This window comes from Rhinopithecus bieti, unplaced genomic scaffold, assembly GCF_001698545.2.
Source record: "Rhinopithecus bieti isolate Rb0 unplaced genomic scaffold, ASM169854v2 scaffold_6513, whole genome shotgun sequence".
NCBI lineage: Eukaryota > Metazoa > Chordata > Mammalia > Primates > Cercopithecidae > Rhinopithecus > Rhinopithecus bieti.
Genome location: NW_016805931.1, coordinates 2588558 through 2616128, shown reverse-complemented (window position 1 = coordinate 2616128; position 27571 = coordinate 2588558). Strand labels below are relative to the sequence as shown.

The window sequence follows — 27571 nt, the reverse complement described above, 5'->3', positions numbered from 1 at the left end:
GGTGCCTGTGGGGTGGGGGTGGGGGCGGGGCAGAGGTGGGTGGGAGGTGGCTGTATACTGAGAGAATGAAAAAACTCACAGGAGAAATTATCTGCCAATCATACACAAGAGACTTATACACAAATATATAAAGAACTCTTACAACTTAGTAAGAAAATGTAATTTTTAAATGAGCAAAGTATTTATACAGTTATTTCTCTCCAAAGAGGATAAACGGCCAATAAGCACATAAAAAGATACTCAACACTATTAGTCATTAGGGAAATCATACTTCACACCCGCTAGAATGACTTAATCAAAGAGAGATGGTACCAAGTGTTAGTAAGAATCATACCACAAAAAGAAATCATACTTCAAACACACTAGAATGACTGTAATCAAAGATAGATGGTACCAAGTGTTGGTAAGAATGTGGAGAAACTAGAACCTTCTATATTGCTGATGAGGAAGTAAAATGACATAGTCATTTTGTAAAATAGTTTGACAGTTTCTAAAAATGTGAAACACAGAGCTATCATATGTCCCAGCAATTCAACTCCTAGGTATCTACCCAACAGAAATAAAAACATATCCACACAATAACTTATATATGAATGTTCACAGCAGCATTATCCAAAACAAGTCAAAAAAGTAGACTGGACTAGAGCCTACCGTTTAAAAAAAAAAAAAAGAGGTAGAAACAACTAATATTCATCAACTGATGAACAAAAAAGCAGTATAGTCATATAGTGTACTATTCAGCACTAAAAAAGGAATAAAGTACTGACGTGCTTACAATGCAAATAAACCTTGAAAATATTATACTTAGTGAAAGAAGTTAGACATCAAAAATGACATATTATATTATTCCACTTATATAAAATACCTACACAAGGCAAATCTATAGAAAGAATAGTAGCTGCCTAGGACAGAGTGCAAATGAAAAGTAAATGCAAATGAACAAAGGGCTACTTTGAATATATTAAAAATCATCTGTATATCATAATGGGTGAAATTTATGGCATTAGTTGTATCTCAAACCTGTTAAATCACACAAAAACTCTATAGTATTGAAATCTTGAATACAGAAAACGCTGAGGAAAAAGTAAAAACAAATACTAGCCTGTGTTCTGCCTCAAGTGAACTTGAAAGAACATCAGTTTGTGGGAAGGTTGAAGACCGAATGATCTGCTGGGAAATCACGGAGGCATTGCCATTCTCTTGAGGAATTTCATTTTCATCGAAGTTTCGGTTTATATCCCTTTCTTGGTGAGTACTATTGCTGTTATGTAAATTAAATGAGTCGTCATCCTGATTTTCAGAGAGTTAAAAAAAAAAAAAAGATTGAGTTCTAAAGAATACAGTTATTAAAAACTTTTAATAGATCCTAACTAAGCTTCCACTGAAAATACATCAACGTGGCCGGGCACAGTGGCTCACCCCTGTAATCCTAGCACTTTGGAAGGCCAAGGCAGGCGGATCATCTAAGGTCAGGAGTTCCAGACCAGCCTAGCCAAAATGGTGAAACCCTGTCTCTACTAAAAATACAAAAAAAATTAGCTGGGCGTGGTGATACACGCCTGTAGTCCCAGCTGCTTGGGAGGCTGTGGCAGGAGGATCGCTTGAACCTAGGAGGCGAAGGTTGCAGTGAGCCGAGATCATGCCATTGTACTCCAGACAAGAGCAAAACTATCTCAAAAAAAAACCAACAACCATAAATGTAATACTTATTAAATTAGGAAAGAAAAATTAAGCCAGGATGGATATCCAAAGCTTTCTTACCCTAAGTATTCCTATCTATACAACAAAGGTAAAACTAAAAGCATGAAGTCAGGCAAGATGGGAGAAGCACAAGAAAGCAGATATAAACAAGAACGCTTTTTAAATGTATTTTTCCACAGGAACTGCAGAATGAAGTAAGTCTACTTTAGAAATGAAGTCATGGCCGGGCACAGTAGCCCACGCCTGTAATCCCAACACTTTGGGAGGCCAAGGCAGGCGGATCATCCGAAGTCAGGAGTTCAAGACCAGTCTGGCCAACATGGTGAAACTGCATCTCTACAAAAAATGAAAAAATTAGCCAGACGTACAAAAAATACAAAAATTAGCCAGGTGTGTGGCACACACCTATAGTCCAGCTACTAGGAAGGCTGAGGAACAAGAATCGCTTGAACCTGGGAAATGGAGGTTGCAGTAGCTCAAGATGATGCCATGGCACTCCAGCTTGGGTGACAGAGACTTCATCTCAAACAAAGGGAGGAGGGAGGAGGGATGGGGGGAAGGAGAGAAGAGGAGGGGGAAGAGAAGGAGAGAAGAGGAGGGGGAAGAGAAGGAGAGAAGAGGAGGAGGAAGAGGAGGAGAGAAGAGGAGGAGGAAGAGGAGGAGGAAGGGGCGGGGAGAGGGGAGAAGTTATTATTTATGCACATGGCTTTCCAAGTTACTTTCCAAGGAGATGATTCAAATGTATTCCAAGGTCCTAATACATGCTCAAATATTTCAATGACACATCAATGTCAAATTAAGTATTGCTATTCAATTACCTTCTCTGAGCCAGCACGGCTTTCATCTTCATGTTCCTCTTCTACTCTGTCTCTTTTCAATGCTTTCAAAAATTCACTCTTCTTATCAGTGCGCATTCGTGTCAGTTTGGTTAGACGAGGCTGCTGATTAAGTTTGTCAACAGGAGAAGAGGAATTTGAGCGATTACACTAAGAGGAAATTCAGAAATACTAATAAATACGTAGCCAAGGAATCAATGTCAACATAAAATTCATTACTACCACAGCTTCCTATTTTACCTTTATTCACAGAAAACAAAATTGATTATAATGTCTATGTTAAAGTCTAGTTCACTCTATCCCTGTATTTTCCCCTACTCAATGAGTCAACAAAAGATTTTTCTTGTCCCACAAACAATGAAGGTCTAATAATACTCAGAACTATGATTCTAAATTAGGCGTCTAAATATTATTTTATAAATGCATCCTAGAATTGTTTAAACTTTTCTATAATACACAGAAGAGCAGCTTTTCAAACTGTGTTACACAGAGCTCTACAGTTCAGTAATAGCTCCAGTAAGATCTATTTTATAATTATTTATACACATACGTAAGGTTTATCAGAGTGAATTTCACCTGGGAAAATGTTTGAAAGACAGCAGGGAGGAGAGGAGAAAGAATACTTTTGTTTTTGGTTCTTTGGTGTTTTGACAGTGGAACACAAAACAGAATGTTAAAACTCTGTGTCATATGGATTATCAGTCACGGAAACAAACCATAATAATGCTTACTTGTTGGCATTAATGTTTGTATAGCTAATCTTAGCAGAATTAACTAGCTAGGAATGCTAGTCCTTCCCTCAAAGCTCAAAAATTCTGTGTCTGAGATCATAAATAATAGTATATGAGGGGTTCCAAAACAGTACACAAAGCAGTTTCAGGTATAATAATGTAAGTGTTATGGGTGTCCTTTGACACTAGACTGGTCAGAGAACTCCCTGTTCTGGGAGTTTCAAAACCTCGATCAAATGAGAAAGAAATACCTGAACTACCAGGTACTCACAGTCAGTATAGTAACAATACATACCTTTCTCTCTTGTTCCTCCTTTCGCCCCACTCAGTATTAACAGTAATAAAATGTCCATCATCCCCAAAAGAAGACATTATACAATACAAATCCTCATTATTAGTTAAGTTCAATCCTACAACATAACTATCACAAGTATCAAATAACACTGCAATTTTCATAATTATTTTCTTAAAAATTACTCTTGGTCCAGGTGTGGTGGCTCATGCCTGTAATCCCAGGAACTGTGGGAAGCTGAGGAGAGAGGATCACTTGATGCCAGGAGTTTGAGACCAGCCTGGACAACATAACTAGATCCTCATCTCTACAAAAAGTAAAAAATTAGCTGGCCCAGTGGCAAGCACCTGTAGCTGTAGTCCTAGACAATCAGGAGACTAAGATGGGAGGATTGCTTGAGCCCAGGAGGTCAAGGCTGCAGTGAGCCACAAATGAGTCACTGTACTCCAGCCTGAGCAACAGAGACCCTGTCCCTCCCACCACCCCCCAAAAAATTATTCTTTGTTTTTTAGGATGTTTGGAATTCCCCGCCCCCCCATCTCCAACCTGCCACCACCATTTTTGAGACAGGGTCTCACTCTGTTGCCCAGGCTTGAGTGCAATGGCACAATCACAGCTTGCTGCAGCCTTGATATTCCCAGGCCCGGGTGTTCCTCTCACCTTAGCCTCCCAAGATCTGGGATCACAGGCACATACCACCATGCCCAGCTATTTTTTTTTTTTTTTAAGTAGAGACAGGGTTTCACCATACTGCCCAGGCTGGTCTGAAATTCCTGAGCTCAAGTGATCCTCCTGTCCCACTTCCCAAAGTATTGGGATTATAGGCATGAGCTACCACACCCAGCCGGGAATTTTCATTTAAAATATTTTAAATGATTCCTACTTTCCCAAAGTGCAAAACTGGTTAACAAATGAAGTATATGATCCAGTTTTCTGAAGGAATGAAACTCATTTTAATGTATTCATTTAATGAATGTCTACCTTTTATTCACTGTTAAACTATCAAAATTAAAATGTTACATTCCTCAAGAGTAATTTTTAATGTCATACCTCTTTCACTGAATTTGTTGATGGACTAAAATTCTTGGCAGTTGATTTAAAAGCATTAAAGTTGCCAACACCATATGTGGACTCATGAGGGAAAGAAGTTCCAACTTTATTTTCTTTTGTTTGGCTTTTCCATTGTGTAGGCTAAAGAAAAACACACAAACATTAACGGCTATCAAAAACAGGTTATAGGAGAAAGACAAAACCATGAATATTATAAAACAAAAAAAGATTACACTAGGCTCATAAAACAACTATTTTGTATCACACTGCATTATTCCTACACAGTTCTCTGTCCCTTTTTCTACAAACAAAATCAAAACTGAGCATTTAGGTATCTAACTAATTTGCTATTTTTCCAAAGTTACATAAATATAAAGTTGGGTTTCTTTCTCTTGAGAATAAGAAAACATGTAAGTTTCCAAAACCTAAAACTGAGCACCAGGTAAAACAGCATTACATATTATCATTAAGCAAATATATCACAAATACATCTAGCAAAAAAAAAAAAAATTGAAAGTTTCACTTACTATTGCTAAAACAATAAAACCACACAAACGCACACACCACATCAAAGATAATTAAGAGCACATATGGGTCAACTCTTGCCACCTAGAACTCAGCACCCCACGAAGTACCTTCATACACATTTTAAATTCTTTAACATTTTCCCCCATAGTATGTAAATTGGTTATCACTCAAAATTTACATTTGTGGTAATTTAGAACTTACTTTTGAAAGTGGAGCAGCAGGTTTAGGGACTAAACCTTTATAAACACTTGGACCAGTTCCATTCTTAACTGGCTGCGACGGAAGATTTCCTACTACTGGGAATCCAGATAGCTGTAAGTCTTTTGTATTACCTTTCTTAATGACCAGCATCCTTGGAGCTCTAGATTTAGGATTCGGAGGGTATTCTGCATAAATAAAGCACGAACAACAGTCACTCACAATTTCAAATTTTAGTATAGAATAAAACCACCAAAAGAACAGTATATTCCAAACTTTTTTTTTTTTTTAACTAACAGCTACCTCCTGGGTAAAATAACTAAACTAAGTAAGTATAAACTATATCCCAACTTAAGAAGTAAAGCTAAAACATTATCCCACAAAATACAGAAAGAATTGGGCAATGTCAAGTAATACAGATAAATTTTGCTAGATAGTGGCTCAGAATGTTAAAACCAAGACAAATTATATTCTAACATGTCTTGCATTAACTATAAAAAACTGCAAATTTCAACCTAATGACTCTTAAGATTTAGAATATAAAATATATTTCTATTTTCCCTTACCCATTTGAAAAGAGAATTAAAATTTCAATTTTTTCATTCTTTTTACTCCACTTACAAAATTATTACCAATAAGAAATTACATTCCTTTTATTTCTAAATACTTCAGTTATAACTAAGAATTCTATTTCACAATATCAATTCATGTATTTATTGATCATTTCTCTACATTCAGTGCATTATATGAATGCAGAACAACCAACTCAATCCTGATTTCTGAAAATAAGTACTACGAATAATTGCTAAGGGCAGACTTTTCTCAAGACTACTGCACCTGCTAAAAATAAATATTATTTCCATAATTTAATCAATGTGTGTGTATAATCAAACAGACGTTGCAGTGAAGTCTCTCTATCCTTACAAAAACTTTGAAAACATCAGTTTCAAAGCTGCAAAGTTTAGAATAAATAAAAATGAGTTCTGCACATTAAATAAGATCATGTGAATTAGTGAGTTGGGCAGATATTTGTAATGATTCCCTCCTCAAAAACTAAATCAAGCTTCCTCATGGATCATCTCAAAACCCAAAACTAAATATGGACTCCTAGGGAAACCCGGAGGGACTCTTCAGTTCATGGGAGGGTTCAAGCTCTCCAAAAGATAAAGCCGGTATGGTGCTTCACCTACTGAAACACTAAAGGATAAAAAGAACAAGGGCTTACAATAATCTGAGAAAAGGTTCATCTTTCCAAAAATTAAACACGTTGACTTACTAGGGTAAACATTCGAACTTCCTGACAGTCTAAAAAAAGCCCAATATGATGGGTTTTTTTTCTTATGGCGCACAAAAACACACAAGTATTATACCAAAGTATAGCTTTTCTGATATGACACAATAAAGGTAACAGAACAAAAACAAATAAAGATCTCAAACAGGCCAGGCGTGGCGGCTTAAGCCTGTAATCCCTGTACTTTGGGAGGCCAAGGCGGGGAGACCATGAGGTCAGGAGTTCAAGACCAGCCTGGCCAGCATGGCGAAACCCAGTCTCTACTAAAAATACAAAAAAAATTAGCCGGGCATGTTGGCACACGCCTATAATCCCAGCTACTCGGGATGCTGAGGCAGGAGAATCTCTTGAACCCGGGAAGCAGAGGTTACAGTAAGCCGAGATCACGCTACTGCACTCCAGCCTGGGCAACAAAGCAAGACTCCATCTCAAAGGAAAAAAAAAGATCTCAAACAAAGAACAGTAAATAATATTAGGAGTGTACTAACAATGTAAGATTTCCAATTATTTTTGGTAAGCAGATGATAATGGCATGGATAAAGGATAAAAAAAGATTCTTGCTATTAATAAAATGTCAGAGAAAATCTTAGCATATAACTCGAAATCTAAGTTAAGTAAAGCCCAGGAATCTGAGGAATGATCAGTGCTACAAAATGTAAAAGGTAATCTCATCTGAGAGGAATCCAGGTGTTAAAGCAGAAGGCAGTTCTATCACTATACCACAACTAAGTAAGTTTAAACATGGCTAACAGAGACTTCTAGTTCAATGTGGCTAAGCACAGAAGTTTATTATCTTCTTCTAGATTCTTACATTAAAATTACTATAAGGGAGGAAATCAAACACAACTATATAAAATAGGAGTAGAGTCATCAGCAAGAAAATGATTTCCACACATTTCTAGAGAAGTAAATAAAAAGTTTCAATTTAGGGTGTACACAAAAGAACCTAACAGCCGAGGAGGACCTAATCTACCACGTAGAGCCTCAACGAGATCGGGACTTGAAAATGCCAGAAATGGCAGAGGGCAGAAATGCAACTTTGACAAAAATAAAATAATTCAAGAAAAGATCCTTACTAATTCTAAAGAATGTACTTTAGGCAGACGGAAAATGATCCGATGTGGAAGGCTGAAGATATTAGAAGAAATAAAAATTTTTATAAATATGAATGTATCAGATCCAGGAAGTAGGCTGGGTATGGTAGCTCATGCCTGTAATCCCAGCACTTTGGAAGACCAGGGTGGGAGGACTGCTTGAGTCCAGGAGTCCAGGACTGGGCAATACAATGAGTGAAACTACATCTCTACAAAAAGTTTTTTTAAATTAGTCAGACATAGTGATGAGCACCGGTAGTCTCAGCTACTTGGGGGGCTAACACAGGAGGATCCCTTGAGCCCAGGAGGTTGAGGCTGCAGTGAGCTGTGATGGCACCACTGTACTCCAGTCTGGGCCACAGAGCAGGACCCTGTCTCAAAACAAAAACAAGGAAGCAGAAGAGATAACAACTAGATAGGCAAGTAGATATACTGTCTTTAAGCCTCAATATAGTTCCTGAGTACAAATTTCACCTTTCCCAAAACTGGATTCCTAGACACCTAGGAGTAAGAAATACTCTGGCTAGTTCCTCAATGAGGTCTTCAGTGCAAAGAATGATGAAATATCCTAAAAAGAAGAAAAGTGAAAGCTAAGAAATCACTCACAAAAGAGTAGGTGACAGAGTAAGAGATGACAAAAGTCTCTGAAGAAAGACGATACGGACTGAGAGGGAAGGGGAGGGATATACCGTTATTGTGCTAAGAATTTGTATTAGGCCAGGCGCAGTGACTCATGCCTATAATCCCAGCACTTTTGGGAAGCCGAGGAGGGTGGATCACGAGGTCAGGAGTTCAAGGTCAGCCTGGCCAACATGGTGAAACCTTGTCTTTCCTAAAAATACAAAAAATTAGCAGGTGTGGTGGTGGGCCCCTGTAATCCCAGCTACTCGGGAGGCCAAGGCAGGAGAATCACTTGAACCCGGGAGACAGAGGTTGCAGTGAGATGAGATCACGCCATTTCACTCCAGTCCGGGTGACAGTGTGAGACTCCATTTAAAAAAAATAGTAATAATTCATATTTAGGCCAGGCATGGTGGCTCAAACCTGTAATCCCAGCACTTTCAGAGGCCACGGTGGGATGGATCACTTGAGCACAGGAGTTCAAGACCAGGCTGGGCAACATAATGAGACATCATCTCCACAAAAAAATTTTAAAATGAGGCAGGAAGATCGCCTGAGCATAGAAGGTTGCGGCTGCAATGAGCCATGATCGCACCACTGCACTCACGCCTGGGGGAGAGAGCAAGACCCTGACTCGAAAACCACAAAAAGAATTCACATTTAAATATTACACAAGAATATGTACTTTTGTACCAGATTTATCAGAATTTGAATACTAGTTCCAACCTTACCAGTTGTATCATCTTATATAAGTTACTTAATCTGTCACCTATAAAACGAAAAACAATAGCTCTTGTCTGGGATTTACTGTGAAATGTTTCATATTCATATAACTACTAGAAAAAAATACAGAAAAGCTATATACACTATCACTAGCATAGGATTCCAATTACAATTCAAATTAAAGGTGCCCTTTTGCAAGAATTTCAGGTTGCTTAACCTGGAATTAGACAGCAGGGGGAAAAAAGAATTTTAGGTTGACACGTAAGAGTAAGAAAAAGAGAAACTTAAGATAGACATGATAAAATCAATCTATGTCCTGTGTAACAACTCTGAATAATCGACATAAACCTGCTCATTTAACAAAAAGAAGTGTTCTTAATGGTAACTATAACCTGTAAGTAATGGAAGAAGTGAAGTGGCACTAAAAGGCAAGAATTAATTTGCATCATGTATCCCCATTTTGTATTATTTAAAAATTGGCTCATCTATTCATAGATTTTATCCACAAATTCTCCTAGGAAAACCCTGCCAAGTAGTTAAGCTCTTAGAGTCAAACATTATCCAATGTTTGCTTTGTGACTTGGTTAACTATATGAAGAAGACCCCAAATATTTACATTTTAAAAGAGAAAACATATATTGACGAAAAACCTTAACACCTATACAAAAGAATGAGAAAGTAAGTGACTACCTTCTGTAAGTTTCATGTGCTTATTACCTCAACCTCATCTACACAGGTATTCTCATGTTCAAATTTAAGTTCAGAACAACTGAAGGCAAATATGACCTTTGGATTTTTTTTAACATTATTTCCCTCTATCCTCGCAAATAACTGTAGCCTGACAATAACTGACCATTTTATTTTTATTTTTGTAGAGACAAGGTCTCACTATGCTGCCCAGGCTGGTCTCAATCCCTTGGCTTCAAGTGATCTTGCCACCTTAGCCTCCCAAAGTGCTAGGATTACAGACCTGAGCCACGAATCCTGGCCCTATAATTGACTTTATCATTTTTACTGTCTTGTTATTCGTGCTCTCCCCATACCTATGAATGTAAGAACTAGTCTTCTATAAATGCAGTGATGATGGGGAACTGACCCAATTCTCAGGAAGACAAATTAGAACCAAAATACTGCCACATATAATACAAAGTAAATTGGCCACACAGATAATTCAAAGCTGACGTTTCAATTCCTCGCCTCTTTTCTTTCACTACAATCTCCATATAGCTACCTTCTACATACATGAAGTTTCTGACTCAATGACTATATTTAACTACTTCATTCTTTGGCCCACTACCTAGAAATTCATTTTTGCCTTCTAACAAACCTACAACGAGAATCTCCTTCATTTATTGAACAACATAATTAGCTGACATTTATTAAACACCTGTGACATGACCAAAGATTTTTACACAGTAGACAATTTAACCTTAACAATGCTTTTCTTTCTTTTTTTAGGGGGGAGACAGAGTTTCGCTCTTGTTGCCCAGGCTGGAGTGCAATGGCGCGATTTTAGCTCACCACAACCTCTGCCTGCCTCAGCCTCCCGAGTAGCAGGAATTACTGGCATGCGCCACCACACCCAGCTAAATTTGTATTTTTAGTAGAGACAGGGTTTCTCCATGTTGGTCAGGCTGGTCTTGAACTCCCTACCTCAGGTGATCCACCTGCCTCGGCCTCCCAAAGTCCTGGGATTACAGGTGTGAGCCACTGTGCCCAGCCTAACAGTGCTTTTCTCATTATAATTTTTGTGGTCATCCTCACCTCACAGATGAATAAATTCAATCTGATTAAGAAATCTGCCCAAAATCTAAATAATCAATAAGCAAAAGATCTAATGTTAGGGCCACATCTGATTCTGAACTCAATACTCTTCCACCATTATCTTAATGAAGAAAATGGAAATTGTTCCTGTGGCAGAGATTTCAAAATGTTTACCATTCCAACTCCAATAGTAAACCTACACTGAATGGTTGGGATAAGAGGCTTGTAAGTGTGCACTATACCAAGTGACGTCAAAAGTCATTATCACATTGATGCCAGTTAATAATTTAGTTTCCTATTATTTTGACAGAAGAGGCAAATTTAATGTATAAACAAAAGCATGTAGCCAAGTGAAGAGTAATTAGTATCTGAATTAATCAAGTTTTCTTTTTGTTTCTTTCTTTGGAGAAAGGGTCTTGCTCCGCTGCCCAGGCTGAAGTGTAGTGGCACAATCATAGCTCACTGCAACTTGGAAATCATGGGCTCAAGCAATCCTCCCACCTCAGCCTCCCAAGTAGCTAAGACTACAGGCACACAAAACCACGTCCAGTTTATTTATTTTTTATTTTTTTGTAGAGACAAGGGTCTCTTCTGTGCGAGCTCCTGGCCTCAAGTGATCCCCCCATCCTATGCTCCAAAAATGCTGGGATTACAGGCATGAGCCACTGCACCCAGTAAGCTTTCCAATTAATTTGAAGAGAAAACTTGATCACTAAGACAACAGCATATACACAGACCAAATGCAAAGACTCTATAACACAGCAATTTCAACAAATTCCTATTGTGAACACTAATTTCAATACCAAAAAAAAAATGTTAAAGATCATTTTTATGACAATTGGTGCTGTTTGAATTTTGTTGGTTTTTAATGTTTGTTTATTTGGAGATGCAGTGTCTCTTTGTCGCCCAGGCTGAAGTGCAGTGGTATGATTTTGGCTCACTGCAACCTCTGCCTCCCCGGTTCAAGCAAATTCTCATGCCTCAGCCTCCCAAGTAGCTGGGATTGCAGGCACACAGCACCACGCCCAGCTAATTTTTGTATTTTTAGTAGAAACGGGTTTCACCATTTTGGCCATGCTGGTCTTGAACTCCTGACCTCTGATGATCAGCCCACCGTGGCCTCCCAAAGTGCTGGGATTACAGGCATGAGCAACCACACCCAGCTGGTTAACATCTTTATTAACAAATCTATTTCCGTTTACAATACTATGAGTTTTAGTCAAATGAGTTTCATTAACTGTGATAACTTATATCAATACCAACCGATACGATATTTTCCCTTTAATGAGGGCTCTCAACATTGTTCATATAAAGAACATGCTTCAAGATATGCACTTCACAAATATCAACAATTTCCATGGTGAACAAGTAATTCAGACCAAATAAAACGTACTTGGGCCAAGCTGTATCAAGCTGTCTACTCAAATCCTATTAATTTTCCCTTTTCAACCTTGAACACATGTTGCACTACTTTTTTCTTAAAACACTATAATTTTAACAACTGTTTTCATGTAAGACAGATACTCAAAAGTCATTTCAACATACAAAGCAATTCATCAACAGAATACTGTCAAAAAACTTCAATGAAGAATTTTCCCTTCCCTTAATATTCTGTTTATCAAAGTTCCTATTAATAAAATCAATCCCGTTGGCTTTCATCATAATTTACCTCACTGAATGCAATGATGTCAATCTGTATGCTTGTGGCAAATATTGGAATTCTCTAGAAAACAACCCATTTATATTAACTGGTCACTAATTAGCTTTGATTTAGAATGCTCAACAAACCAAAATAACTCGGAGCAATGAACCTTTATGTTCTTAAGTAGTATATCAAATATGAGCTAAAATCAAGAAAGCTCATCAAACTACCAAGGAGCTGAAAAAATATATAAATGCTGAGTTGGAAGAAGACCATGCTTAAGCTAATTACTAGTCACTGAAATTTCTCATTATTTAATATCTTAAGTAAATGTTAAGCTCTGCCAATATGTTGCTGACATAGTCACTGACACAAAAACAGTCCTCCACAGAACTTCTGAAAACACACGATCAGTAGCCACTAACTAATATTATTTTTATTTTTCCGACAGAGTTTCACTCTTTGTTGCTCAGGCTAGAGTGCAATGGCGTGACCTCGGCTCACTGCAACTGCTGCCTCCCAGGTTCAAGCAATTCTCCTGCCTCAGCCTCCTGAGTAGCTGGGATTACAGGCATGCGCCACCGCACCCGGCTAATTCTTTATATTTAGTAGAGACAGGGTTTCTCCATGTTGGTCAGGTTGGTCTCGAACTATCGACCTCAGATGATACGCCCACCTTGGCCTCCCAAAGTGCTGGGATTACAGGAATGAGCCATTGTGCCTGGTCGCCACTAATTATTAATGCAACTCAACTCAACTGCACACTAACACTTGAACATACACCACTCTTTCTTCCTCACTCACCAAAGAAATCAAACAATTGTATTATTTTTAAATTCTCACAGGCAACTTGAATTCCTGTTTTACTTTTAAATTATTAAGAGCATGGAGATGGACTATTTAATAACCATTAATTTTATGTACCAAACCGCTACGATCCTGGTTAAGATAAAAACACTACTGGCCGGGCGCGGTGGCTCAAGCCTGTAATCCCAGCACTTTGGGAGGCCGAGACGGGAGGATCACGAGGTCAGGAGATCGAGACCATCCTAGCTAACACGGTGAAACCCCGTCTCTACTACAAAATACAAAAAACTAGCCGGGCGAGGTGGCGGGCGCCTGTAGTCCCAGCTACTCGGGAGGCTGAGGCAGGAGAATGGCATGAACCCGGGAGGCGGAGCTTGCAGTGAGCTGAGACTGAGATCCGGCCACCGCACTCCAGCCTGGGCGACAGAGCCAGACTCCGTCTCCAAAAAAAAAAAAAAAAAAAAAAAAAAAACACACACACACACTACTGAAGTCACAGATATAAGCTGCATGAAGGTGTTGCCAGTAAAGCCAACTAGGTTCTAAGCAGAATTCAATTTACGTAGTTATATTATAAGTGGCTTAATTACCTTCCCCGCAGGGTATCCCTCAAATTGGGGCATCATGTTTAAGTCTGCCAGTTTTTGATCTACAAAATTGTAGTTTCAGGGACAAATTGCTTTTTCTTTTATAAATATTATATTTTCGTTAGTAAATTTTACTTACCTGGAAGGAAGTAGCACTAGAAAAGTTCTATTGAAGTCTTTCCTAAAATTCTCTTGTCTTCCTCAGGAACATAGCTATTTTAAGTGTTGCAATAGGGAAAACAATACTTGGGAACCCAGGGGGGAAAGTGAGAGAGGAATAGTAAAGTGTGATACAATGAGAGTTTCATTGTATTCCTATGGGAAGTACTGGGAATTTAACAATTAACCATTCCACAATTAACCATTTTCTTTTTTTGTTTATGCAGACACATTTTCTTAGTTTACCTAAACACAGTAAAGAGTACATCTTCCTTTTGAACATCTTTTCAACTAGTACTCAAAATCCTTAGACCAACCCTGAAACAGTAGAACCAAAATCTTTATATTAATACATTTTACTCTCATTATTTTCAAATATGTCTTTGTCTCTAAATCATTTCTAAGATTATTAAATCAACCCAGGATCAGTACCAATAGTATCTATAGTTTTATATGACAAACGCTCACTGGCATTCTTGACTTTTTAAATTTACTTTCATTCTAATCAAATCCAAATTATTCCTAACTTCTTAGAGATTCTATTTAACACCTTCCAGGTGGTTCTATATTCTTATGCAATCAGTTGTTCCCAGAAAAACTGAATAATAAGGAAACATACCTAAGAGAGGAGCTTGGGAGATTTTTTTGGTTGGGTATGTGTGTGTCTGGGCGTGTAGGCCTGGGGAGAGTGGTAGAAATACTAATTTGCAATACAGAAAAAACAATGCCATTCACATGGTTCTAACAAAAGTGTCTGACCACCCCACCCCACCCTCAAAAGCCCTTAAATAAAGAGGGAGATCAAAAGAAAACAAAATAATTCCCAAGTTTCACCTCATACATACAATATAGCACAGGAAGTGGCAAAGTTTAAAATAATGCCTTTACTGTTAGGACTAGTATGCTGTCATAAGCCACAATCCTTTTGTTTTAGTGAATTGATTTTCAATAGAAAAATACAAATGAACATGTGTTTAAGTTCCAACATGGATTGAGCACCTCTGAATTTAGTATCAAATAATTAAATTTATTTTTCAGATGTCAAATCTTAGTATTATAAAATTTTCCATTATTTTAAACTTCACTTGAATCTTTAAAAAAGCTGTCTAAATTGTACTATATGAGTTCAGTTTAATCTTCTGTAAAATGCTATCAAATTGAACTGTCAGCAGTCTTTTAAAAAAAAAATTGGGGGCTGGGTTATTACTAGAACTCTCATTAAGCTTTGAAAATCAGACATCAGACACAAATAATTTCAAATATAGACTAGCTCCACAAGCAAATTTATACAATTATCTGTGACAGTCTATACATATATATATATAGAAACATTTTCATAAGGTCAAATATTAACTTCATTGTCACACTATCATCAGAAGTAACTTTCACAGTTAACTTTGAACACTAAAAAATTAATTTAAACTGAGTTTTTGTTTCTTTACATTATCCAGCTGCTCTCAAAATTGTTTCAATTCATTACACTATTATCAGTTAAGTCATATTCAAGTTGAGTATGTTTAATGATACTAGCATGTGCAAATCAACTACTTCAAATCAAACTCTTCTATTCCAAAACTCCTTTTTAAAGATGAGTGTTACCTTTTCTGTAGCTAAGCACATCAAATACAAATATTTTAAAAGAAAGTTTTATTCTAGCCTGCTATTTTAAAAAATGCAAAAAGTGAAACCTATAAATATCAACATTTTTGTGCCCCTCAAATATAGATAAAAAATTACTTACCCCACACACCTGCAGCTAAAGATTTATTGTGGTTTGGTTCTCTCTCATATTCAGGATTTAAAGACGGCTGGAAGAAAGTTGGAATAAACATTTCACATTTTAAAAATAAATCCTTTGAAAGCAATCTCAGAATCATATATGTTGTAACTGATGAATCAAATATGACCAACTCTTAGCTACAGGTTGAATAACCCTAATCTGAAAAGCTATAAAATCTGAAACTTTTTGAGTGCCAGTGTAATGCTTTGTCTACTCATTGAAGCACTTGGACTTTGGATTTTCAGAAAAAGGATGCTGAACTACTAAATGTAAAACCCGAAAAAATCCAAAATCCAAAACACTTCTGGTCCCAAGCATTTCAGATAAAGGACATTGAGCCTGTATTAAAGATGAATTACTCATAAACCTTACTCTCAGCTTACTCTGCTAGCCATTAAAATAGTTACTATCTATACTAATTGCTGGTCAGAGAAAACAAGAGTGTGTTTAAGTTTCATTATCCATAACTAAGAAAAAAGTCAGGATTAAAAAACGGGCTACTCTTCCTAAGGAGTAGTCATTCTCTTATTCCTTTACTTTCTTAATAAACTTGCTTTCATTTAAAACAAAACAAAAAAAGAAAAACTCAAGAGAATGTCTTTGCATCAATCTAAGAAATAATCCCTCCTTAGCATAAGGTTGAGATCAGAGAAGAGGAAAATCAGACCAATTTTTAAAAAAATAATTTAATCTTTTTTTGTTTTGTTTTGTTTTTTGAGATACAGTCTTGTTTTATCACCCAGGCTGGAGTGAAGTGGTAAGATCTCAGCTCACTGGAACCTCCGTCTCCAGGGTTCAAGTGATTCTCCTGTCTCAGCCTCCCAAGTAGCTGGGATTTCAGGTGAGCAGCACCATGACCAGCTAATTTTTGTATTTTTAGTAGAGATGGAGTTTCACCATGTTGGCCAGGCTGATCTCAAACTCTTGGCCTCAAGTGATCCACCTGCCTCAGCCTCCCAAAGTGCTGGTATTACAGGAGTGAGCCATCACATCTGGACTAATAATAATTTTAACTTTTTAATAAAAACTTTGTAAATAATGGGTCTTGTTATGTTGCCCAGGTTGGTCTCAAATTCGTGGCCTCACTTGAACCTCCCACTTCAGCCTCCCAAAGTGCTGGGAAAACAGGCATAAGCCACTGAACCCAGCCTCCAATTCTTAAAGTTGTCATCACTAGTTAACATACTCACTATCAAAGCCAAGTTCAAATCTGTACTTCAACATGTAATATTCAGGATTATTAAAAACAAAACTGAGATAAGCATTGAATGAGTACTCTAAAACTAATCTTGGTAGATGCATTTATCCTCCAAGATCCTAAATTTCCAGTATTCTTTCAGGTATTTTTCATATTCCTAGCACACAAACTGCCTCATTTAAAGAAAGTACTTAATATATATTAAATAAAATGAATTGTAATATAAATATTTTAATCACCTAAAAAAATGGATGATTACTAACATTGTACTGAGATTACTGTAAAGCAAATATGCATGCATAGCACCATGATTCCTTCAGAGATACAAACTAAGCAGAATTAAGATTTTGGCAGTGGTTACATGTGCATAGCATCTTTAAAGTATACTATTAGAAATAATACTCTGCCAAATCTAGGATTATAATAGTCAATGACAACCACATCTTGAGAATGGGGGTGGGATATGAAAATAAGAGCAGCAATTAATTTTTATTGAATTTAATTTAATTGAGCAATTAAAATTTATTGAATTTTACTATGTGTCACACACTGTTTTAAGTAATTTAATTGTATTACTAATTTAACCCTCACAACACTATGAGAGTACTATTACCATTCCCAGAGTTTGTTTATACAGTTGATCCTTGAACAACACAGGTTTCAACTATGCAAATCCATTTACATCTAGATTTTCTTCCATCTGTGCCACCTGAGACAGCAAGACCAACCCCTTCTCTTCCTCTTCAGCCAACTCAACATGAAGACAAGAATCAAGACCTTTATGATGACCCACTTCCACTTAATAGTAAATATACTTCCTCTTCCTTATGACTTCAGTAGCAGTTTTTCTCTAGCTTATTGTAAGAATACAGTATACAATACATATACAAAAATATGTGTTAACTGTTTCTATTATCATCAAGAGTTTGGTCAGCAGCAGGCTACTAGTAGTTAAGTTTTTGGGGAAGTCAAAAGTTATAAGCAAATTTGACATCAAGGGGGGATCAGTACTACTAACCTCTGTGTTATTCAAGGGTCAACTATACTGTAAAATTTCAATGTTATGATTATCAAGTGGAAAAAACAGATCACCAACATGAGAATACAGAGTAATTACAAAGTTACTTGGTAACAGGACCTAAGAGTAATCTTTTATTTTTCTATTTCCCTCACCACTCCCTGCCCTAAATCCAATCTATCAAAGTTTTCCTCCTACTGAAACCTTCCATCCAAAATACTTCCATATCATATCCAAAAACTATTTTCATTTATCTCAACTACCCAGTTCAAGCCATTATTTTCTCCTGAACTATTCTCTTTTGCTATAATCCGTTCAAGACCTAAGAAGTGTAAAAACTAACATCGCATCACATGACTCCTCTCTAAACAAGCTTCTCATTAACCTTGTAATTAAACCAAAATTCTGTACTTGACCTGCAAAAATTCCATTTGATTTAAATCCTTTCCTCTCTCTCTAACCTTGTCTAATACTAACTACTCTTTACCCATACTAGCCTAACTTTTATCCCTTAAACATAACAAGATTGGCTGGGTATGATGACTCATGCCTATCTTAGAAATGCTTCTTCTTTGGTGCCGTAAAGAAATAGCACTTGAACATAAATTTAATTTCCTCAGCAAGGAAATTTTTACTTTCTGCAGAAAGGGTACACTCGCCAGCAGTTTTGCCATGAGAGTACACTGAACAAAGGAGACAGAGTCATTTACAACTTGACACATCTATTTTACTGCTGTGTCCAGTTTCTATTGGCTGAAACAGGACTTCATATTCTGTTTTTGTCCTGATTGGCTAGCAACTTAAAACTTTTTAAAAGTTTTAAACTTTTAAAAGAGGCAAAGGCAGAGGAGAACAAAGGAAGGAGGAAGTAACTTGTAGAATGCTGAGAAAGGTAAAAACACCTCCAAATAAGGAAGAACAGGCTATGACTTAACGCCTGCTTGGACTAGTATAAGCATGCCAAGGCAAATATTTAGGCTAAATTGTAGGAGCTAAGAACATAAAGTACATTGATTTATTATGGCTAGCAGATAAATTAAGAATGTTAGCACAAGTGTTTGAATAAATTCTGCTTCTAAGAGAAGTTACTAATTATTCTTAATTAGACAAGGAAGAAAGTCTCTTTGAAGAACCTTTACTTTGCTTTTTACACCTATAATCCCAGCCCTTCGGGAGGCTGAGGTCAGAGGATTACTTGAGGCCAGAAGTTCAAGACCAACCAGGCCAACATAGTAAGCTGGGTGTGGTGGTGTGCATCTGTAGTCCTAGAGCTGGCTACTCAAGAGGCTGAGACAAAAGAGGACTGCCTGAGCCCAGAAGTTTGAAGATGCAGTGAGATATGATCGGGCAACTGCACTCCCGTCTAGGCAAAAGAGTGAGGCCCTGTCTCAATACCACCACCAACCCCCACCCTGATACACATGAACATGAAAAAAATAAGATAAACCAAGGATGATCGCATCTTGGCATGAGCTCTCCCTCTCTTCCTTTCAGTCTTAACAAAAGTTTGCTCCTTATCAAGTATGTCCCAAATTAAATGTCACTTCCTATCTAAATTCACTACAAAATATTACTTGCTTAGAGAACAGAAACTTGGTAAGAGTAAGGGCTTTGCCTATCTCAATCCAGTACGTATTGTGTGTGCCAAGAACACCAGCTGACTCAGTGACTCATATATACTGAATAAGAATTGACAATGAATATATAAAAAGGTAAAGTGCAGATTCTACCTAGCTTTTAAATTATCAAGAATGAATCACAAGAACTAGATAAATGTGACCGTACACTAGGTCAGTTTTTCTGTAATTTAAGAAATACAGTATTTTGGCCGGGTGCAGTGGCTCACACCTGTAATCCCAGCACTTTGGGAGGCTGAGGCAGGCGGATCACCTGAGGTCAAGAGTTCAAATCAGCCTGGCCAACGTAGTGAAACCCCATCTCTACAAAAATATAAAAATTAGCCAGGCCTGGTGGTGGGTGCCTATAATCCCAGCTACTGGGAAGGATGAGGCAGGAGAATCACTTAAAATAGCACTTATAGAAGCTTCATTTGTATAGAAGTCATAAAAAACGTACAAAATCCTCAGCTTCAAACTGTTTACGTTCTCTCTTGTCCTCTTTCCTCCCAGTTTCATTGTCAGGTATGTTGTTTTCATGTAGTCCTTGGCTTTTTCCAGAATGGAAAATACTGCTACGAGAACGGGAACTTCCACCATGGTATCCACCTCGATGATTTATGTTTTCTGTACCATTTCTTCCATGTGTACGCCATCCATTTTTTTCTTTCCTTCCAAAGTTACCTTTATTTGATAATAGTAAAATAATATAAATTCAAAGAAGAGAGTTAGGCTTAAAAACCGAATCACATCAAAACGTTCTTTAAAAATCATAAAGAAAATTAGCCATAACATCATTCCTTAGCAAATTTTACCTCCATTAGGACGTCCAATAGCAGAATCAAAGCCATCTGAAGAGTTGTGTCGTCGACGACTCACATCATAACGATTCTCTGTCCATGCAAAGTTTTCAGAATGCTTCTCAAAATTCAATGACGACTGAAACAAATTATAAAAATACAGGTAAATATTTATGAAACCTAAATAACTTAAAAACTAGTAATACTCCAACTTATTCCCAAGAATTTTAAATGGTTAAGAAACACATATTGCAGTTATTTTCAAGGTTTTCCAAGGTATTTGATAAATGGGTAACTCTATAATGGATTCACTGATGGTCCATTTTCTTCTATCTAATGGAAACAAGCACACGTTCTTAGAGTTCAACATCTTTTTTTCCAGAAAATATAAAGGTAAAATGCTATTGTATGGAAAAGTTAAAATATGGTATGTTTCTTGCATAATGAAACGTTAAGTCTGTATCATACACTACCTGATATAAACGTTTTCACTACAGCTCAAAGTTTCCTTCTACATCAGAGAAAAACTGTCAAATGAATCTTCAGTTTTAAGTCCCTTAAATTTATTTCCATATTCCTCTTCCCCAAACCAAGTGTTTTTTTAAAAGATCAAAATAAAAGAATGTACAATAACTATCCCAAAATTTAGAAACACAGAAAAGTTCTAACAATGTATAAAAGTCACTAACCCCAAATATATTAATCTACTAATCTGATAAAACCACAATCAAAACTTCCAACAGTTTTTTTTAAATAATTTAATTTTAGGCCAGGTGCGGTGGCTCACACCTGTAATCTCCAGCACTTTCGGAGGCTGAGGCAAGAGGATCATCTGAGGTTGGGAGTTCGAAACCAGCCTGACCAACATGGAGAAACCCCGTCTCTACTAAAATACAAAAAAATTAGCCGGGCATGGTGGCACATGTTTGTAATCCCAGCTACTCGGGAGGCTGAGGCAAGAGAATCGCTTGAACCCAGGAGGTGGAGGTTGCGGTGAACCAAGATCACGCCATTGCACATGAAGAGAAGAGAGGGGAGAGAGGGGAGAGAGGAGAGGGGAGAGAGGAGAGAGGAGAGAGGAGAGGGGAGAGGGGAGACAGGAGAGGGGAGAGGGGAGACAGGAGAGGGGAGAGAGGAAAGAGGAGAGAGGAGGGGGGGAGGGGAGAGGGGAGAGAATTTTAACAGGTGGTCTCAGTAATCTAAAAAGAAAATGAAAATTATCAAAAAATGTTTGGTGAAAAAGGCCAGGCATGGTGGCTCACACCTGTAATCCCAGCACTTTGGGGTACCGAGGTGGGCAGATCACCTGAGATCAGAGACCAGCCTGGCCAACATAGTGAAACCCCATCTCTACAAAAAATACAAACTTAGCCGTGTGTGGTGGCACATGCCTGTAGTCCCAGCTACTTGGGAGAATGAGTCAGGATAACTGCTTGAACCCGGGAGGCAGAGGTTGCAGTTGCAGTGAGCCGAGATCTCACAACTGTACTCCAGCCTCGACGAGAGAGAGTGAGACTGCATCTCAAAAAAAAAAAAGAAAAAGAAATAGAGCTCTATGAATCAATATAAATAAGGACAACCCAGCGGGGGGAAAATGAGCAAAAAGCCAGTTCTCAAAAACATGAAGAGCCACAAATCACATGAAAACACAGCCAGGTTATCTTGTAATCAAAATGGAAGATTAGAATGAAATTGACACTTCTTGCTCATTGGCCAAAATATAATGACAGTTAGGGTTGAGAAGACAGACAACTCTTTTTTTTTCTTTTTTCTTTTGAGATGGAGTCTCGTTCTGTTGCTCAGGCTGGAGTGCAGTGGCACGATCTTGGCTCACTACAACCTTCACCTCCTGGGTTCCAGTGATTATCCTGCCTCAGCCTCGTGAGCAGCTGGGATTACAGGCACCCACCATCATGCCCGGTTAATTTTTATAATTTTAGTAGAAACAGGGTTTGACCATATTGGCCAGGCTGGTCTTCAACTCCTGACTTCAAGTGATCCACCTGCCTTGGCCTCCCAAAGTGCTGAGATTATAGGTGTGAGCCACTGCACCTGGCCCAGACAATTATTCATTACTGGGTTAGAAAATACACACATATATATATGTTTACTTATTTATCTCAGTAGGGAGAGAAATGCACATGTATATCTGTACTTATATTTGTCATCTTTAAACTCTTTATAGTTTTTTTTAGTCTTGCATGTATTTCAATAGATTTATTCTAGCACCTTACAGTATTTTTAACTTTTTTTGTATTATGCCCCAGAACTGAGCAGATGCCATTTATACTGCAAATATTTTCCTACAGCTTGATTTTTTTTTTTAATTTCCTTAAAAAAAAAATTTCCCCCCACTGAAATCTGGGTAATATAAAGAATGGGGGGATCTTTTTCCCCCTTAGAGACAGGATCTATGTTGCCCAGGCCAGACTCGAACCCCGGCCTCAAATGAAGCTCCTGCCTCAGCCTCCTGAGTAGCTGAGACTGTTCACCACTGTGCCCAGCTTTGAGATACAGATATAGATATAGGTTTTTTTTTTTTTGAGACAGAGTCTCATTCTGTCACCCAGGCTGCAGTGCAATGGTGCAATCTCAGCTCACTGCAACCTCTGTCTCCAAGGTTCAAGTGATTCTCCCGCCTCAGCCTCCCGAGTAGCTGGGACTACAGGCGCCCGCCACCACACCTGGCTAATTTTTATATTTTCAGTAGAGACAGGTTTTCACCATATTGACCAGGCTGGTCTCGAACTCCCGACCTTGTGATCTGCCCACCTTGGGTTCTCAAAGTGCTGGGATTACAGGTGTGAGCCACTGCACCAAACCAGCTTTGATATTCTTAAAAAGACTATATTGGTGGTTTTAATGAAGTATTTAAACATACAAAGAAATAAACAGGTCAAGTGCTTGTTACTATTTTAAATTGTATTTTTTAAAGACTTCTTAAGTCTTTGTTGCACTTACAATTCTATCTTGTATTAGTCTTTTATCTAGCAACTTTATTTCTAGTAACCTTAATTCTTACTTTATAGCATATCTGTTGGGATTTTTTTTTTATATGGACAGTTACTGTTCATAAATAATACCAATTTTCTATCTTGCCCTTTAGTCCTGTTACCTGTATTTCTTACTCATATTTTACTGTGCTGGCTATATGTCAGAGTCTTTCAAGAGTCTGGGATCGGCCGGGCGCGGTGGCTCAAGCCTGTAATCCCAGCACTTTGGGAGGCCGAGAAGGGCGGATCACGAGGTCAGGAGATCGAGACCATCCTGGCTAACACGGTGAAACCCCGTCTCTACTAAAAAAAAAAATATACAAAAAATTAGCCGGGCGAGATGGCAGGCGCCTGTAGTCCCAGCTACTCGGGAGGCTGAGGCAGGAGAATGGCGTAAACCCGGGAGGCGGAGCTTGCAGTGAGCTGAGATCCGGCCACTGCACTCCAGCCTGGGCGACAGAGCGAGACTCCGTCTCAGGGAAAAAAAAAAAAAAAAGTCTGGGATTTTATCATCTCTGCAAGTTATGAGCTAGTCTGGATACTGTTTCATGTATGCTGGCAAAAGAAATGAGACAAAAAGACTTTACTACTCATGGCACAGCAAGCAGCATAAGCATGATGTTAGCACTGGTTCTGTACAGCCCCCTAAGACCTCTGGGGCTTGACAGGGAGGGGCCTAGGTGGATGCTGCCCTTGCACTGAGTTTGGCAAATCAACCACATTTATAAAGAGCTTGGTCTTTGTCCCTCAATGTTGCTTACTACAAACAACCAAGAAATGGCCCATGCAAAGTGTAGTCAAGATCTTGCATACAAGCAAGAAGGTGCAGGAGGCTGGGTGCAGTGGCTCACGGCCAAAATCCCAGCACTTTGGGAGGCTGAGGCAGGTGGATCACTTGAGGTCAGGAGCTCGAAACCAGCCTGGTCAATACAATGAAACTCCATCTCTACAAAAAATACAAAAATTAGTCCAGGCGTGGTGGTTCACGCCTGTAATCCCAGTACTTTGGGAGGGTGAGGTGGGCAGATCACCTGAGGTCAGGAGTTCGAGACCAGCCTGGCCAAAATGGTGAAATGGCTCACTAAATACACTAAATTCACTAAAAGTACAAAACTTAGCAGGGTGTGGTGGCGGGTGCCTGTAATCCCAGCTACTCGGGAGGCTGAGGTAGGAGAACTGCCTGGGAGGTGGAGGTTGTGGTGAGCCAAGATCGCACCACTGCACTCCAGTCTGGGCAACAGAACAAGACTCCATCTCCAAAAGTTAAAGAATAATTTCAGAAGAATACAGGCCAGGCGCGGTGGCTCACGCCTGTAATCCCAGCACTTTGGGATTTTGGGAGGCCGAGGCGGAAGGATCACGAGGTCAGGAGATCGAGACCATCCTGGCTAACATGGTGAAACCCCCGTCTCTACTAAAAATACAAAAAATTAGCCGGGTGCAGTGGTGGGCGCCTGTACTCCCAGCTACTTGGGAGGTTGAGGCAGGACAATGGCGTGAACCCAGGAGGCAGAACTTGCAGTGAGCGGAGATTGCGCCACCGCACTCTAGCGTGGGCGACAGAGCAAAACTCTGTCCCCCCCCCAAAAAAAAAAAAAAATTAGCCAGGCATGGTGGCGCACACCTGTAATCCCAGTGATTTGGGAGGCTGAAGCATGAGAATTGCCTGAACCCGGGAGGCAGAGGCTGCAGTGACCTGAGATCGCGCCACTGCACTCTGGCCTGACAGAGCAAGACTCAATCTCAAAAAAAAAAAAAAAAAGCAAAAATGCTCAGAGCCCAGGATGAATTGCCTCTCTCAATGATCTACGCATCAACCCTATACATTCTTGGCTGAATTTGAATTTTCCCATCATTATTCCACTGTCAGTAACTCATATTAATCTTCCTGACAGAGACTAGAAACAAATTAATTTAACTGGTCTTATACAGCATTTCATTAAGTCTACTATCAACATCTCAAGTGAGGTCAGGATCCAGCCAACTGAATAAACCCTGGAAGGAGGAACGCTGGTGAACATTGGGGACCACCAATAAGTAATTTTGCCAGGATATGGTCTATGGCCATGATTATCCATTACAGTTCATTAACAGGAACTTAAACTGACCTGATTGTTGGTGTCACTCTAACAATTACAGGGACAACAAATGGGCCAAAAGTTACCCCCTCATTGTCAATAGAGACCTCCTGTATCTCATTCTCTCTCACATAAAAACCAGCCACCCCAAGGGACACAGGTCACTCCAAGATCTGTTGTTAAACTTGATTTGGATTACTGTTAATAGCTTAGTTCAGAAACATGAACAATGTCTCAAAGTAACTGGAGCCTCAGTTGCTACACATGTCATAACTATTTAGGTATCTGGATAAGTATATGAATTGTTATCGATCATACTGAAACAAGGTTGAATGGAACTGAGTGTTCAAATGCAGATTCAGGAGCTACCATTGATGGCATCAGGAATAGCAGGATAGTTGACTGCCCATGTCCACATGAATTTTCCCAAGTTCAAAGTATGTGGACAGAGGTGGCAAATCTAGCAGTGTGTCAGTGTCATCTCCTCCAGCTACTGTTTAACTCAGGCAGTGATGCTGGTTCAGGGTACAGAGAGGGCATTAATTGTTCACCTTTCTGCATCTCCTGGGGTAACATGTTCCTCAAGTGTTGGGGTTGTTTGCTCTCCTCCACAGCCATGAAACTGGTTGGTCTTGTGTCTAGCAATCTTAATTCTTACTTTGTAGAATCTGTTGGTTTTATTTTTTTTTTAATATGGACAGTTAATTGTTCACAGAGAATATCACTTTTGTTTCCTTTTTTTTTTGAGACGGAGTCTCGCTGTCTCCCAGGCTGCAGTGCAATGGAGCGATCTCTGCTCACTGCAAGCTCCGCCTCCCGGGTTCACGCCATTCTCCTGCCTCAGCCTCCTGAGTAGCTGGGAGTACAGGCGCCCGCCACCACGCCTGGCTAATTTTTTGTATTTTTAGTAGAGACAGCCTTTCACCATGTTAGCCTGACCTCGTGACCCACCTGCCTTGGCCTCCTAAAGTGCTGGGAGTACAGGTGTGAGCCACTGCTCCTGGCCAAATAATACCAGTTTTCTATCTTCCTTTTTAGTACTATTGTATTTCTTACTCATATTTTACTGTGCTGGCTATATGTCAGTCTTTAAAGTACAAGAGCTGTGACTTCACGTAAGAAAAAAAGAAAATCTCCTACTTGAACCTAGACTTTTCACCTGGGGGGGTAAGATGTTAATGAGATGGGGGCATTTTTATGTAATTTGTAGTGATCCATTGTGTCCCCTACCTTGGTCCTCAATGGATACTGTAGGGGGAGACTAGGTGAGCAGTTCACTCAAGCAAATGGTCATTGTCTTCACGATCTAGGATGTCAACCCAAGAGAATCTAATAAGTCAGAATTACTTAAGATTCCATTTTGGCCAAGTTATCACCCTGGGGTATGGCCTGGACTTTACTCTTAGGGGAAAGCAATGCCATGTCCAAGGATGGTCAGGTCATAATCCCAAATTTTAAAACTATAAACTGGGTGTGGTGGCTCTTGCCTATAATCCCAGTGCTTTGGGAGGCCAGGAGTTCAAGACCAGTCTTGGCAACATAGCAAGACCCCATCTCTACCAAAAAATTAGCTGGGCATGGTGGTGCGCACCTTTAGTCCCAGCTACTTGGAAGGCTGACTAGAGATGATCACTTAAGGACGGGCACGGTGGCTCACATCTATAAACCCAGCACTTTGGGAGGCTGAGGCAGGTGGATCGCCTGAGGTCAGGAGCTCAAGATCAGCCTGACCAATATGGTGAAATCCCGTCTCTACTAAAAATACAAAAATTAGCGGGGCGTGGTGGTGTGTGACTGTAGTCCCAGCTACTTGGGAGGCTGGACCTGGGAGGCAAAGGTTGCAGTGAGCCGAGATTGTGCCACTGCACTCCAGCCTGGGCAAGAGAGAGAGACTTAGTCTCAAAAAAAACAAAAACAAAAACAAAAAAAAGAGGATCACTTGCGCCCAAGAGTTCCAGGTTGCACCAAGCTATGATCACACCACTGTACTCCAGCCTGGGCCATAGTCTGAGACCCTGTCTCTAGAAAAAAAATTTTTTCAATTAAAATATAATTTTAAAATAT

General features: G+C 39.0%; 1 protein-coding gene across 10 annotated transcripts in view; it reads right to left on the bottom strand.

Moving 5' to 3' along the window:
• GPBP1 (GC-rich promoter binding protein 1) overlaps positions 1-27571 on the bottom strand; it is a 90812-nt gene that overhangs the window by 11917 nt on the left and 51324 nt on the right. For 4 of the 10 annotated variants that reach the window (XM_017874225.1, XM_017874224.1, XM_017874223.1 and 1 more), the window contains 8 exons: positions 20452-20575; positions 20097-20320; positions 15766-15832; positions 14644-14703; positions 5340-5524; positions 4611-4751; positions 2520-2687; positions 1103-1290 (listed from right to left, as the gene is read on the bottom strand). In XM_017874225.1, coding sequence (XP_017729714.1) covers positions 1103-1290; positions 2520-2687; positions 4611-4751; positions 5340-5524; positions 14644-14703; positions 15766-15832; positions 20097-20320; positions 20452-20575 — 1157 coding nt within the window. The remainder of the gene's footprint in view (positions 1-1102; positions 1291-2519; positions 2688-4610; positions 4752-5339; positions 5525-14643; positions 14704-15765; positions 15833-20096; positions 20321-20451; positions 20576-27571) is intronic. The other 6 variants (XM_017874228.1, XM_017874232.1, XM_017874227.1 and 3 more) reach the window with 3 other exon arrangements.